The sequence below is a fragment of the Blennius ocellaris genome (assembly GCF_963422515.1).
Source record: "Blennius ocellaris genome assembly, chromosome: 7".
Classification (NCBI taxonomy): Eukaryota; Metazoa; Chordata; class Actinopteri; order Blenniiformes; family Blenniidae; genus Blennius; species Blennius ocellaris.
Window position 1 is genome coordinate 15997241 of NC_137656.1, and position 16170 is coordinate 16013410.

Consider the following 16170-nt stretch of genomic DNA (forward strand, 5'->3'; position numbering starts at 1 on the left):
ATAGTAACACCAAACCTCAAAGCTGTTCTCCAGAAAATGTTGTAAGAGGAGTAACAATAGCCACAGTCAGGTGAATCAGTCTATGGGAGTGTTTGTAACTACATTTTTTGAAGGATGAAGTTGCGTAAATGTACTCATTTTAATAAGTCATGTTTAGTTTTGTGTGATTAAAAGCTGTGTAATTATTATTTTTTCTTCTTCTTCTTGTTATTATTATGATTATTATTATTATTATTATTATTATTGTTATTATTAACTCTGTTTGTTTTGTCTTTTGCACTCTCGTCTGCTCCTAGCGGCCATATGAGTAGCTGCACGTCAGATTTTGTCGTTGGCTTCAAGTGTCAGGAAAGGCAGTGGTCAGTTCAGTCATGTAGTCCCACCCAGTCAATCTGTGAAAGCATCGCTTGTTTCTGCCTCTGGAGAAGAAGAGCACACGAAGCAGAGGTAAGAGAGGTAACAGGGAAGTTCAGTTCACGCACTTTTTTTCTGACGGGAGTTACAGGAAAGTTGAAGAAGGAGTCAATGAGTACGAACTGAGAAATAAAAGTTTGAGATCTTTCTTAAAGCTGAACGAGGCTACGGAGTTCAGTTATAACAAGAGCCAGAACAGAAAACAAGGTAAGACACACTTACTTTTCTCAGAGAACCAGAGTAAAGTGTTTCTGCCATGCAGACCTTTATGAAGAAGGAATCAGATTTTTATAGTTTATTTGATTTGATAATGAAATAAAAAATTTTTTTACTGCAATTAAATCAGTTAAAACCTTTACTTTAATTTTTTTTTGTAACTTTATTTTGTAAGTTATCTTTTTGTTTCTTTAATTCTGCACAACAATAAACGTTTATTTATCTTTAAGTACGTATTCTATGTGTGAGTATCACAATTATAATCCCCAATAATAACTAAAATAGATACCATAGATCTTGTTTTCCTGTTTTGCCTCCCAGCAGCCCTCTGACTCTGGATAATGTCACATCAGTGACAGCCGGGCAGGAAGTCCCACATCTCTGAGGGGACATTAGAATCACTCACAGTTAGGAGCTCTCACAAGTGGATGTCCATGTCCTGACCCAATAAGTGGACAGTATGTGAGCTTCGGGTCTACTTGATGTTTTATTATCCCATTCCGTCACTCTGTCGGGTTAATACTCTCTAGACACCTTCACTAAATAATGTACCATCGGTCTTTGTTCTTGCTGTGTTGCAGCAGTTTATCAAGGCCAGCCTCCCTTTGTCCCTCCGTCTTTTCTCTATCAAATGCCCGCTGAAGTGTAAAGGCATGATAATCCCGTGTGCCAGACAGTCCTGTGAGTCACTCCTCTCCCTTCATAGGACCCCTGCCTCCTTGTTTGTGTTGCGCTTTTGCAGCGCAGTCCAGTTTATACAGGTCTCATGAACAAATCCTGGAATGTCATTAGTTTGGAAGGGAGCGCTCCTTATGTGAGAGTACTGTAGTAGTAAACTGCGTGGAAGAAATCATGGCTTTACACCACTTGTAAAGAGCAATTGTGTTTGGACTTTCCAGCTCATGTCCTGAATTGAACAGACTGGTGGTGTGATTCTTCCTGCGAGAGAAAACATGCCTCGCTGACCAATCAGAGTCCAGATTCCTATTAGTTTTGGCATCAATCCCTTGTTAACTTTTCCATATATCCCTTCCTCAACATTGGATGATTCAGTCAAACTAGTAAGTCTCCATATGTTGGAATTGTGAATATAATTGTGTATACTTTATTTTCCAGTTTCTCTTTTTTTCTGCAGGGCGGCCACATGCTTCAGCATCATCTCCAGTCTCTCCTGAAGAGGAATCTCGCACATCATTGTGATAAAAGGGATGAATGAGGTACAGAGCAATTCATTTGCTGACTTAGCCAGTCAAACATACGCTGGACCTGGATTTTTGATTCTGAATTTTTGCAATAGTTTTTTTTTCTTTTTTCTTTTCTTTTATTCAAATTTGCTCTTAATTTTGGCCAATTTAATCAAAGAAAATCTTGTTTCTCTAGAGGTCCCGGCAATATTTCTTTTATCATTCCTCACTATTCATCTAAGAAAAGAAAAAAAATCACCAAAAATTAAATCAAAATTTGCGGCTCTCTCCCACCTTGAGGAGCAGAAAGACTATTTTACATTTCACAGTCCTCATTTTGAAAGTGCTTCTGTAATTAAGGATCAAAGCTCTGCACTTTACTGCTTCAGTATTTTCAGAGCTTTTCACATTGTTACACACACTCACATATACGCATGACAGCCGTCAGGCAAGGTGGCAGAACTGTCGGGTTTGTGTTTTGTCTGTGTATGGACAGGGTGAAATGGGGGCTCGTACTACCAATATTGTCACTGAAATTTGACCTGCATGTTTTAAAACATGAAAACTTCAGCTTGAGATAGATAAAAACAAGACTACTTTAACACCACTTGGTGTCAGGCTCACTACCTTGAGTGACATTTTAGTCTTTGTTCCTTTAATGCTACTCAGATAAGCAGGTAGATGGTCGTATTTAAAACAAAGCAGGTACGATGACAGACGATTTGTAAGTCATATATTTAAGCTGACAGTTATTGTGTCATGAAATATGTATGAGGGTGAAATGTGTCTGCTTCACACTAAACACGAGCGGATTCTGACAGGCTTCTTTCACCTGAGGTTTCTGGCATGCAGTTTGTTGCGGTACATTTTGTCTTGGTTGTTGTTCCAGGGCCGTTCCACCCTTCTCAAGCGGTGCCACCTCGCCTTGTCCAAGGCCGACACCCGTGGCTCCGTCCCCGCCAGAGCCGCTGTTTCTGGGGACTCGGAGAATGACGTGGCTGCTCAGTCTGACGGCGAGGCGGCCTTCGCCCTGTCTGGACTCTCAGACCTGTTCGAAGGTGAGGATAGCTCCCCGTCAACCCAGGACACCTGTCAAGATCCGGTCCTGGTGCTGGTTCAGCCAGATCAGCCTGCAGACAGCAGACAGAACCTGCGGATGAAGTTCCACGGTGCTTTCAAGAAAGGCATTTCCAATCCAATGGATCTACTAGAAACTACCATATACGAGTCGAACGTGGTTCCGGGCCCAAAGAAAGCACCCATGGATTCACTCTTTGACTACGGTACCTATAGAAACACAAGCAACCAGAAGAGACGCAGGAAGAAGCTTCCAAGAGGGTGAGAAGAAGGTTTCCTGTCTGTCCAAATACCTGTGCTATAAACTGTGTGTCCCTCCAAATTGTTTCCATGCTGAAAGGGGCGAGTTTGGAAAAAATGTTGTCATAAAAAAGGAGGCCTCTTACAAATGCCACTCTGTAGACAGAGGTGTCCCACATGAAGAAGTATAAACACACACACATACAAACACTGCGGCTGTGAAGCAGTCCTTCATTCAGGCCGCTCCCTCACCTAACAGAGGGCATGCTGTTGGTTCCTCTGCCACTCCTGAGGTAATATTTAGGCTGTTTCCTGTTCCTGGCTGCCTCACTTGCCCGTTGCACTCAGAGGTCCATTTATTGGCACCGTTAAGGGTGTGGGTGAAGGCTTAAAGGATCGTGCATTAAAATGTGATTTAACTCCCAGCTTGGTGTCAGTAAAATGTGAAAAGAGAAAAGTAACTCTGAACTTTAAAAGGAAATGCCTCCCTCTGTTTGTGTAAAGTACAACATGAAACACGGACATCATGCCATGTGTGTCTCCTCTCAGTAAAGCTGAGGCATCTTGCGATGAGGACCAAAGCTCGGACCCACCGAAGGTGATGAAGATATTCAACCGCTCTCTCCTCTTCGACTGTGTGTCACGGGCAGACCCCGAGGCCCTCGGTGGCCTTTTGGAGTACCTGCAAAGTCATGAGAAGAGATTAACTGATGAGGAGTTTAAAGGTACACGGATACAGACACTCTGGCAGATTTTAACTTTTACATTTTGAGTCCAACTTGGCAGTTTGAAGTAGGAAGTCAGCTTTATCTTATTTTCGCTTTACATGTGACCCTATGCTGCCCACCCCATCCCTCTTTTTCTCTCTAAATGCTTTTTTTGGCTTTGAGGATGTGAGCCGGAAAAGATGGAGTGATGTCAGAGGCCTTTGTCCCAGTGAAAGCAGGCCTGAGGAAAGCTTCCTGTGTGTGTGTGCCCCAGAAGTTTTTAGGTTTTTTTTTCAGGCTTCTAACAAGGAGCAGAGAAAAGTCACAGCAAACTGCTGAGAAAGTCAAATACGACTTTGCAGTTGTTTCCTTTTAACCTGAAAGCCTAAACATAGGGTTAAAACTGCCTGATCACTATAATTCAAAGTATGTATATTCATTTGTAATTTCCAGTAACATTTCTTTTTTTTTTTTAGTACAAAAGTAGAAGGCAGTGTCACCATTCAAGGGGTGACAGTTGCATAACTCAGCATACAGCAGCAGGTTCACTTCATATGTGTTCAGTCAACAATGCAAAAGTACAAATGGACGATCAACAACTCACAGACGGGGTTCAAAACAAGGTTGCAACAACACAGGAAGAAAAAATTGATCTGTGAGACTTGACTTGATACAGGTACCCAAGACAACAGATCCCCACAGCTTATATATATAGAAGGTAGAAGACACATGAGGAGAGGGAGGAACAGGAAGGTGAGGCAGACATAGACCTTCATAGAGGAGTAGAGAGAGGAAACTTAAGTCTGACATGAATTGAAAAAAAAAAATGCTTTAAAAAATAATAAAAAAAAACACCCCAAACATTTGGAGACCAGGGATTGAGGGCCTGGGACCAGAATGACTCTAAATTCTACACAAAAATAATTGTATACTATTGGTCTAGAACTTGCAAGCATTCTGGACTCTCCAAGACAAGAAGTTAAAACCAGACTTGGAAGACTCATTTGAGACAGTGACTGGAGACGAGTCGAGCAACCAAACCCAGCTCAGCATCTAGAATCATAAAGAAAGTCATAATGTAAGAAATGTATGAAAATAGATACCAGAAGCATTTCAATAGAAAAGGTTTTTTGACAATTATTTGCCCCCAGATGAGAAATATATATGAGCAATAAGCCCAAATATACATCATATAGACTTTTATGGGTACATTAAGAGTGAATAAACAATCTCTTTGGCTATCAGAATTGTGGAATGCATGTATTAGAACCACAATGGAAATAAGTAATCTCTGACTTTTTTGTGTAATCCTCTGGGTTTTTTTTTACATATCATCAAAATGATTAATATATATTTGTATGTTTTATTGTGTCTGCACATGTAGAAGATCCAAATAAATTCATTCATTCATTGAAAAAGTCATAGAACCCAACAAGACCCTAAAAAAACAAGAAACAAAATAATGATCCTGTTTTTTTTTTCTACATTTGTGAGTAGAATAAACAATATTCCTGTTTGTTCTTTCTTCGTACAGAACTATCCACTGGTAAGACATGTCTGCCTAAAGCTCTGCTGAACCTTTATGGTGGTCAGAACCCGACCATTCCACTGCTGGTGGACATCGCCGAGAAGACCGGAAACCTGAGAGAGTTTATAAACACTCCCTTCAGGGATGTTTACTACAGAGGTACAGAAATAACTTCATGATGATCATTTATAGCTGCACTGAAGTTATTTGGATTTTTAAATTGCTTGTTTAAAGATGCTAGGACTTCAAGGTACAATATATAGTTATATTTTCCTGTTTTATTAATATAATGGGTATGATGTAATTCCAATGATGGGTATGTGTTGGGTTTAGGTACTGAGTTCAGTAAGGTAACCAGCTGCATCCTGCCCAGCCTTGAATCAATAGGAAAAAAATGGAAAATCAAATAGAGATGACATGGCAGAGGCTGAATTTCTTACCCCCCCAAAAAATTAAAAAAATTAAAAAGCTGAAGACAAACTGGATATCTCAGTGACTAACTACTGGCACATAATCCACACAGGTTGCATTACTTAAATTATACACCTTCCACATCTTAAATTACACACCTATTGAAATCTTTAGTGTGGGCGTTTAATTGACTGTTACTGTCACAACTGAAGCGTGGACTCAAAGGCCGGACACAGCAGGATGTGAGAAAAGTATTCATTTGTTCTCAAGGGAAAAGGGAAGGTACAGAGTGTTGCGTTACAGCAGGAGAAGGTCAAAATCTTGAATCTCCATTGAGGGCTGGGCAGGAATCTAGAGAGTCTAGAGAAGGTGAAGCAACGCAGATGAACGAGCAACAAGACACAGAACTGAAGCCCAACTTTCATTGGCCAGGCGCAGATAATCACACACTCAGGCACACGTGAAACACATCAGGGGAGGAAGCAGCAATCAGACACGAAGAGGAGAAATCACGGAGCCTGAAACAAGCGACTTCAGTATAAGCGAGGAAACAATACAGAAAATGGTGACAATAATAATCACTAAGCTGCTGGTGAGGCAAACTATTTAGAAATGGAATGCCTTTACTCTAACTAGGTATGTTTACAGCAGCCACTCACAGTCCTGTAAATGAGGCCTTCCAAGTTCTTTTTGGTTTGGACTCACTACGTACGTTGTCTGTTGTGAGATGGAATCCAACCCATTCATCATTTAATGCCATTTAAAACCAAAAACCTGCTGTTGCTCTTCATTGTTACCTCAGATGTGCCTGTTCATACAACCACTTTTATTACTCTCTTTTATGTGTCAGTGTAAAATGTTTAAAAGCACAGTGTCCATGGGTGTTCACCCCATTAAAACAACCTGCACAGAAATGTTCAGCATCGTTGCAAAGCTTGTGAATCTTTGATTATTATAATTTTTTTTTTAAATTGTGTTTGTGGTGATGGTGTTCTTCCTGTGTAGTTGTGCTATTTACTTCCAGAATACACATTTACTTCTTCACCTAAGTTTTGGATTTACATGCTAATGTTTACTTGTATTCTGTTCAGCACGACACAAAATGAGAAAGCGTCATCCGTATTGATGTTTCTGTGCTGTGTATCGCCACCAGGCCAGACGGCGTTGCACATTGCCATCGAGCGGCGCTGTAAACAGTACGTGGAGCTGCTGGTGGAGCAGGGAGCCGACGTTCACGCCCAGGCGAGGGGACGCTTCTTCCAGCCCAGAGATGAGGGGGGCTACTTCTACTTTGGTAATAACCGTTACGCCTACACATGGACGTTGTGTTTAAACAGAAGCGTTCATTGCACTTCTGTTTCTGTGTTTAGAATATTTTAACAGTATGAGGTCATGCATGGAGTTAAATAACTCCATGCATGACCTCATACTTTAACAGTGATGTGGTGTGTCTGAGGTTTTTTTTTTAATGATTTCACCAGTCTCGTTTTCAGTTTCCACTCTTACTCTCTTCAGTTCTGCTGACAGGTATTATTTTCTCTTTTGTAAGACAGATCTTACAATAGTGTTTCGTAATGTGTGACAAAGCAGCTACTCGGATCAATTAATTCGTATTTCTTTGTTCTGACAAAGAAACCTCTGTCACCATGAAGAAATGAGATGACTCTAAATTGCGCTCTAGTGCTTTTTAACTTTTTTTTTAAAAAATATTCAGGATACTGGTGAGGTCTGGTGGTGAACTCCACTTTAGACACGAGAAACCGTCACCAGTAAGAAAGGCTGACATTTAAAAGCGGTGTGTGTTCTGCTGTTAGGAAAAGTAAACATCCTCTGCTGGAGGGCTTCACTGACCTGCAAAGAAGAAAGCAGACCAGGTTAAACTGAGCTCAACATTGCCCTCTTTTGGCTGCTGTTTAGATTTTAGCCGAGACATCACAGCATATAGCTCACCAGTGAGGCTGTGGTCATTTTCCACAAGTGACTTGTATGTTTTATTTATGACTGCAGACCATAATTTCAGATTTAGATGCATGGAAAATAAATATTAGTACAATGTTAAAAAAAACAACCACATTTTTATTTACATTGTTGGGTCGAGGGTCCAGCCATCCGTCAATCTCCTTACCATTTCAGGGTCTCAAGGGGCTTGAGCCAATCACAGCGGACTATAGTACACTTTGGACAGGACACCAGTCAATCACAGAGGAAACACAGAGAGACTGACAATCACACAGACTCATACCGATGGACAATTTAAGAAGACAATTAACCTTAAATGCATGTTTTTGTTTGGGTGAAATGGTTGACTATGTGTTTGCTGTGTTTGTGTATGTGTGGATGTATGAATGCAAGTGTGAGGGAGTTAATGCTCTAAATAGGATATTTATATCTTTTTTTTTTAATGTTTTTATGAGTTAGGATTAAAATGTGTTTCCCACCTTTTTATATGTTCTTATTTTTCTTACTTCCCATGAATAGAAGACGAACGCTTAGCATTCTTGACATGAAGATTTGCTTCTTCCCCTCTTACGTAATGTAATACAATGATAACACAAGATTATTGTATGTAATTAATTTAAATATTAAACTCTGAAACATTAAAACAAAGGTGGACTTTCAGTGTATTTTATTTTTTTTCCCTACTCAACACAAATTCAACAACACTTCACTTGATTACCGCTAAGCGCCGTATTCCTTACTCATCACAGATGAGATGATTTCTATTTGCAGTTATCATGGTTGTCATTCCCAAATCCCAGTGTGTCCGGGCACAGTGTGAGTAATTTGCTGCGGAGCTTTGCAGCGAGGTGAACAGGAACCTGGCAGGGCTGATGGCTAATGGGATTTAGGCTCACGCTAACACTCTGCATGCACCCGTGCAAATCCATGAAGAAGAGCGTTTCTATGCGAGGTGACAAAGTAATCTGTCACCCATGGCAACGGCTCATTTTCAGCAGCTGCTTTTGGCACTCTGGCCCCATTGCGCCCCTCCCTCAAACAACCGCTAATTGTGTTGTTTTCATGGCAGGGATTTAAGTCAGATCTTTGATCCATGTTTAGTATGCTTTGTGAACGCATACGTACGCCAGCTACAGTTCTTAATTAACCCTCCTGTTGATTTGCTTATTTTTAATCTGCAATACAGTTGTCCCAATCCTCTGTGATTTCAGAATTTAAGTCAGAGCTCTCTCTCTCTCTCTCTCTCTCTCTCTCTCTCTCTCTCTCTCACCGTCTCGCTACCTTTCTGTGTCTCCCAGGTGAGCTGCCTCTCTCACTGGCTGCATGCACCAATCAGCCTGACATCGTGCACTACCTGACCGAGAATCCTCACAAGAAAGCTGACCTGCGACGCCAAGATTCACGCGGGAACACGGTGCTGCACGCGCTGGTGCACATCGCAGACAACACCAAGGACAACACCCGCTTCCTCACCAAGATGTACGACCTTCTGCTGACCAAGAGTGCCAAGCTGTACCCAGACTGCAGCCTGGAGACGGTGCTCAACAATGATGGCATGTCGCCTCTCATGATGGCTGCCAAACTGGGCAAGATAGGGGTAGATACATTAACACTGGCACAATTAAAAGTGTTTCAATGGTGTCTCTTTTTTGTTTTGTTTTCCTTCTCGTGGTTTAAACAAATCTAATATCCCTTCAGGTTTTTCAGCACATTATTCGCCGTGAAATCAAGGATGAGGACGCTCGTCATCTGTCACGTAAGTTCAAGGACTGGGCCTACGGTCCGGTGTACTCCTCCCTCTATGATCTGTCCTCACTGGATACATGTGGAGAAGAGCCGTCTGTGCTGGAAATCCTTGTCTACAACAGCCGTAACGAGGTGATTAAACTTTCATTGTTATTCTAATGGCTGAAATTAAATACTGGGTTGCTGCTGGGGTATTAGACACGTTAAAACAATGGGGAAGACATGAAAACATCTCCATAAAACATAAAGAAAGTCAATCAAATATCATGTAACATGCTTGTGTGTCCAATATCAAGATAAGCTTCAATTTACATGAATGACATTGTGTCACATTTTTTGTCTTGTTTTCAGAACCGCCATGAGATGCTTGCAGTGGAGCCCATTAATGCACTATTGAGAGCCAAGTGGCAGAAGTTCGCTGCTGTCACGTTCTACATCAGCGTGGTTTCCTACCTCATTACCATGATCATCTTTACCCTGGTGGCTTATTACCACCCAACACAAGGCGTGGTAGGTGTGAAGGATGAAGACACTTGAATGAAGACACAATGTTTGAATAAAGCAGATATTTATTTTATATTCAGAATTTTTAGGAACTCCTCATGCACAAAATGTGTTTGTACTCAAAAGCTTTACCGCTATAAACCAAACAGCGTTTACCTGACTGTTTAAATGTTCCTCTTCAATCTGCTGCCTTCCCATAAGTTAGATAAGAAGATTGATCCTGCTGCCATGTCATTATGCTGAGTGTGACGCTACAGCCAGCAGCTTCCTAGGTTACAGCAGCATGAAGTGACAAATGGCGAGAATAACTTCAACGCAGTTTTTTTCCTTCGTTGCACATTTGAATACAACAACAGCATTAAAAATGTGACAATTTGTGACTTAACCGTTTACTACAGGCTCATATTAAGCTCAGATAACCAGCTGCTGGTTTTATAAGTTAATTCTAATAGATATTAGATTGATAACAGTCTCCTCATCAAACTCTGTTTGCCACTGTTTAATCAAATCAACTTTTTCTCTTGTGAATTGCCTCTATATGATGTACAGTACTCTCCACATGTACAGTGTTATAGTTCTAAGACTGGGCGGAATCCCGGAGAAATGAAGTCTTTTTTTTTTTTGCCCTTTCAGCCTCCGTATCCGTACATCACATCATCTGACTACTTACGGATGGCAGGAGAGATTGTCACACTGGCATCAGGAATCTTCTTCTTCCTCACAAATGTGAGTGAACGTGTTCTGACGGGCTTGTTGTGGTTGGATTACCAACCACTCGCAGCTCGTCTTTTCTATCGCATCTATACCAACAGCATTGTTGTCACTCTTGCAGATTAAGGATCTCTTCCTAAAGAAATGCCCCGGGGTGAAGTCCTTATTTATTGATGGATCCTTTCAACTGCTATAGTGAGTCTCCTTCCGTTGGCCTCATCTTCACCTCTGCTCTATCTCATGCTGCTTTTTTACATTAGACAGATCTCGCATCCTTTTCGTTGAGTCATTTCATTACCTTCTTGGTCTCGCCCTTAACATGTGTCATTTTAAGCTGTAATTAAACATACAATCCAAACAGAGAGCAGAGGGTGTCACGCTTCACAACAGTGTTGATTCAAATCGTTAGCTGTGATGTTCAGCTTCACTGAGGGAGTTTCTCTCTGTCTTTTCCAGCTTTATCTACTCTGTACTGATCGTAGTCACAGCTGCTCTCTACCTGTCTGGCATCGAGGCGTACGTCACTGTGATGGTGTTCGCGCTGGTCCTTGGTTGGATGAACACGCTTTACTTCACCAGAGGGCTGAAGCTCACCGGCACCTACAGCATCATGATACAAAAGGTTTCATAATAAAAGAACAACAATCTATAAAGTGAAAAGTGTGAAATGTGTTGCCACATTTTCTATTTCTCTTTTTTTGTACATAGATTCTATTTAAGGACCTTTTCAGATTCCTGCTGGTGTACGTGCTCTTCATGATTGGCTATGCATCTGGTAGGAAGACACAGTTGTCACTGCTGACTTGCATCTTTTATGTGCGTCTGAACACAGACTGTAATTCACTGTTTGTTCCCCCCTCCCCCCCCCCCCCCCCCCCCCCCCCCCCAACATGCAGCCTTGGTGTCCCTGCTGACTGTGTGTCCTCCAGTGGGCACAGAGTGTGAAGGGGGCTGCCCCACCTACCCCAACTGCAGAGACCCAGACACTTTCAGCACCTTCCTACTGGACCTCTTCAAGCTGACCATTGGGATGGGAGAACTGGACATGATACAGAGTGCTCAGTATCCAGCAGTGTTTCTCATCCTCTTAGTCACTTACATCATTCTCACCTTTGTGTTGCTGCTCAACATGTTGATCGCTCTGATGGGGGAGACGGTGGGGCAGGTTTCAAAAGAGAGCAAGAAGATCTGGAAGCTTCAGGTAATCTGGTTGTTCGTGGGTTCCGTTTTTAACTCACACATCAGCTTTCTGTTACATGTTGATGCTGGTTTATTGGTCTTCTTCACAAAGATGTGATTAGGGTAGTTGCTTTTGATGGGTGCATCTTTATTTTTGGCAGGATTGTAGTTAAAAACAATTTTTCAACCTATAACATCATGAAAATCCATAGTCCTTTTGTCCTCCAGCCATTTATCACTTGGATAACTGCATGGTACTCCGTGGGCTGGTCGCTGTGAGGCAATAATGCTAACTCCACATAAGAGAGAAAAAGTCAGAAGATCTCAATAACACAATTTCACTGCAATCAAAAAGTAGCTTCAAAGGCTTGATCAGAGTTGTCAGACATGATGAGTTTCTTTCCTGTTTCACAAAGTGGGCGACAACCATTCTGGACATTGAGCGTTCGTTCCCAGTCTGCCTTCGCAAGTCTTTTCGAGCTGGTGAGATGGTGACTGTGGGGAGGAACTCGGATGGCACTCCAGACCGACGTTGGTGTTTCAGGTACTTTGTGTGACTCTTTTTCACAGTCCCCCTCAAGCTGATGTCACATAGCACTAAGTTTTGTTAACCTCAGGGTGGATGAGGTGAACTGGTGTCACTGGAATCAGAATCTGGCGATAATCAATGAGGATCCTGGCAAGAGCGAGACTGTCCAGACCAATGGGCTACAGCAGGGTGTCAGAACGCTGAGAAGAGGTGAAACGCTCACTGTGATCTCATGATTAACTACAAAGACAAATTCAATCAAATTAATGCGAACCACACTCTTTTCACTCACAAAGATAAAAGAAATTCCTTCTTTATCTCCCTCAGATCGCTGGTCCACAGTCGTCCCGCGCGTGATGGAGTTGAGTAAGGGTCCTCATCCTCGTGATCTGGTGATAGAGATGGAGCCTCTGACATCCAGGCACTGATGCATTCAGAGGACCTGCGCTGTCCTTGTTATAAAGAGGCAGCAGAACGCCACCGGCATCAATGAGATCAGTCTGCAGGGGACAATTTGGCCAATAAGTGTACTAATTTGCACACATCTCATGTGCCTTTTGTTCAGGGGAAGGAAAGTGAATACGAAAGCAACATTGTCAGGGTAATAGTCCGGAGGACTGTACACGCAGACACACTGGATTAACACATTTCTAAAGAATTACTGTTATGAAAACACAACACAGCCAAACACAAACCCCGAGATAAAAGAAGAAGACAGGTGCATTATCAAGCTGTAATTTGTTAGTGTTCAGTTGCCACATAAGAAGAGGAAACATAAATATGTGCTGTACCTCTGATCGCTCAGGGATTTAAGGGAGTAAAAAAACATTTCTGCAGTTTCGCTGTCATTATATTCTCACAGAAAATGTCTTTTCTATTCACCTCCAGAGACGTAATTACCACATTCTTGTATTAGCAGTGTAAGCAATTGCTTTGATAGACATCTACAGTTATAATTGCAATGTAAAAATATTTCTTCTACAAATATTCCAATAAATATTTATAGTTTTATTGAATAGAAATCAGTTTTTTGTTTGTTTGCTTGAGCCATTCGGTGAGCTTCCTGTATGGCCATAAAGATTAAACTCTATGTGCTGATTTGAATGACCCCCCCCCCCCCCCCCCCCCCCAAGCAGCAGAGATTTAATGTATAAAAGCAGGATATATATTTTAGTCATTATAATTTAGTTTTGTTTTTATTGTAATTTTGTATTATTTAATAGTTGCTTAGACTTAAAGAGTCTGAGGCTTGGACTGCAAGCTCAGGCTTTGATTTGAACAGAAACAATGCACTCTGCCAATTTCTGATGTGTGCATTATTGTATGAATACAAAGACGTTATTCTGAACAAGATGGGCATGATGAGCAGGTTATAGTTGTCAAGCAAATATGCAAATGCAAGACAATAGCCTTCCGTGTTATGGTTTGTCTTTGAATTTCCAGAGTTATTGTTTCTTTGCAGCTGGGGTATTTGCATAATCAACTCTCAGTCCTCACCATTATGTACTTCCCCCTATTTGCTGCAGTGTTTTCATTGCAATTGGCTCCTTGCCCTATATAGCATTTCTTTATGCGCATCCACTGCATGTATGCATGTGTTTCATTAAAAGCACATAGACCATACAATTTATTTTCACAAATTCATTACTGTTGAAGGTCACAGGTCACATTGTTCATTATGTTTACATCCTATGTTTATACATTCTGGTGTCATTTGTATATAATACTGCACAGCACAGTAAACACTGCTATATTTTATGAAATGCACAATTATTTTATCTTTCAATTCTTCTCCAGAGGGAGAAAGTCTTTTGTTTCTGAGAATGTTTTCCACTGAGTACTGGAATCAAACAAAATGAAGAAGGTCATATTCTATATTATTTTAAAAGTTGTATTTATATCATGATATGAAGAATAGTTGGGAAGAATCTGGGGGTTTGTTCAATGAGATGACACTCGGGGAAACAAACTGAAGGTTAGGACCGGCTGGCTGGTATAAATTGTCTTTCGTAGAGAATAATCAATGTTTTCATCTCAAAATGTTTTCCAGTTGTCAGTCCTGTTTCAATAAACAGCTTTAATGCCTCCACTAAAATCGAATAAATGCAATACTTATGAACTGTAAAAAGTATAAGCTTTCTTCAGGTTTTAGGTATTATCTGCAGTTCCTGCTCTGGCCTGGTGGTGGCAGCAGAGGTTTAAGTTCTCCTGCTTCTGCCTGCACACGTCCTACCTGGGCTGGACAGAGGCTCCCGGGTCTGCTGCACTTTCTCACTATGGAGCGCACATACTGCGTATGTATATAAATTTTAATTAGAGCAGTAAATATTAGATTGTCGATGTTATTACTATAAAAGCTTAGAGCCCACTGTGAATTCAGCGCACTTGTAATATATGTCTCAGGTCTCGTTGACCTCTCTGTAACACCTGGCCAGTAATTATGGGCTTTTGCCGTTCTACTGAAACCACAAGCTGGCAACAATTTATGAACTGGTTCATTGCCTTTCACCTTTCATCATTACACCTCGCATTTCCTCTTCCTCTTTAAAATGTTGCATTAGTGATGCTCACATTCCCCTTACAACCCCCCCCACGCCCCAACCCCAACTCTCTATAAGGCCAGCAGTGCTGAAGGACACCGGGAATCTCTCGCCACCTCAGAAGAGGCTAATCCTCTTTGCCCCAACTTTAACTGGGCCACTAATCCTCCAGGTTTATCTAAGCAGTGAGCACCTAGCGCTGCTGACAACTTGGCCTGCCCTCCTCCATGCAGCCTGTTAAGTAGGGCAGGGCCTGGTCCTGCAAGTGTCACTGTCAGCAACTCTGGAAACACACACTTGCACAGGAAGTGTGAGCTGTTAACAAAATGGCTCAGTTGCTTGCAGCATGTGTGCACTCACTGCCACAAATGTGTCTCAACAAACCGAGTGACAGCCAAGCAGGATCATGCTGTAACGGCCCTCATTCAGCAAGCGCACATAAGGGAAAGTTGACAGTTTCAGACCAGAAGGTCTTAAGTAAACTAACTAGCCTCGATATTGGCAGTACAAATTGTTCAGCCTATTGTCCAGCCAGTTAAGCTTTAAGGTGTTTAGGCTGATGAGTCTCAAGCGGATCCTGAGCTGGACCCTGGCCAACTCATTCTTTATTCACCAAACAAAACTTCAGACTGTCTGATGGCTTCAAGTGCAACATTCATTGTCTGCCTGAGGTCCTGCAGCCAGACGCAGACACAGAAACCTATATTGCTCTCACAGACACCAATCCTTTCTTCTAATTTCATTGAAAAAGTGACAAATAAATCATTGCTGAATGATTCTGCACACTGAAAGAAAGTCTGGCTGTGGATCACACCAGGGCCGTTGCTTTCTGTTTTGAAGTCAGCGCTAATTCTTTGTCTGAGATGACTCCTTGAAATTCCCTCCATGATACCCAGAGAAATACTTCACCACAGTGTGGTATTTCTAAATGGAATGAGCAATCACTGGAGGGACTGGGAGATGAGGAGTCAGAGACATATTGGGTAGGTTGCGTGTGAGATGACCTTTCAGTTCATCTCAGATGAAACAAGGCTGCTGAACCCGAAAGGATTCAAAGTGTCTAAACTGACAGGCGAGGGTACGTCCGTGGCAGAGTCTCAGCCTGCTGCTCGGCCTCCATAGGCATCTCTCATGATTTATTGTGAAATTGCCAGGGACTCAATGTGGCGTGCAGGTGAATGAGTTTTGCTAATAAGAGAAGCATTTCTGCTCCACAGAGCTCTTT

The 16170-nt window shown here is 41.8% G+C and overlaps 1 protein-coding gene across 3 annotated transcripts; it reads left to right on the forward strand.

Moving 5' to 3' along the window:
- Window positions 1-438: 438 nt before the first annotated feature.
- On the forward strand, window positions 439-13416 carry trpv4 (transient receptor potential cation channel, subfamily V, member 4). Of its 3 annotated transcripts, XM_080499140.1 has the most exons (18): window positions 439-621; window positions 1530-1691; window positions 1766-1847; window positions 2704-3152; window positions 3681-3856; window positions 5373-5525; window positions 6931-7071; window positions 9035-9333; window positions 9435-9614; window positions 9834-9992; window positions 10620-10712; window positions 10819-10892; window positions 11154-11319; window positions 11406-11472; window positions 11594-11898; window positions 12293-12420; window positions 12494-12615; window positions 12733-13416. In XM_080499140.1, exons 3-18 carry the CDS (start codon window positions 1839-1841, stop codon window positions 12831-12833), a joined length of 2622 nt encoding a protein of 873 aa, XP_080355266.1. In that variant the 5' UTR covers window positions 439-621; window positions 1530-1691; window positions 1766-1838; the 3' UTR covers window positions 12834-13416. The 3 variants fall into 3 exon arrangements, with proteins under 3 accessions (XP_080355266.1, XP_080355265.1, XP_080355264.1); XM_080499139.1 differs by lacking the exon at window positions 1530-1691 and having other exon boundaries at window positions 1747-1847; XM_080499138.1 differs by lacking the exon at window positions 1530-1691.
- The last annotated feature ends 2754 nt before the right edge of the window (window positions 13417-16170 follow it).

Coding starts and splice junctions, on each gene's coding strand:
- trpv4 (XM_080499140.1), top strand. Junction 7,072..9,034: donor GGGGGGCTACTTCTACTTTG/GTAATAACCGTT, acceptor TGTGTCTCCCAG/GTGAGCTGCCTCTCTCACTG. Junction 11,320..11,405: donor ACAGCATCATGATACAAAAG/GTTTCATAATAA, acceptor TTTTGTACATAG/ATTCTATTTAAGGACCTTTT.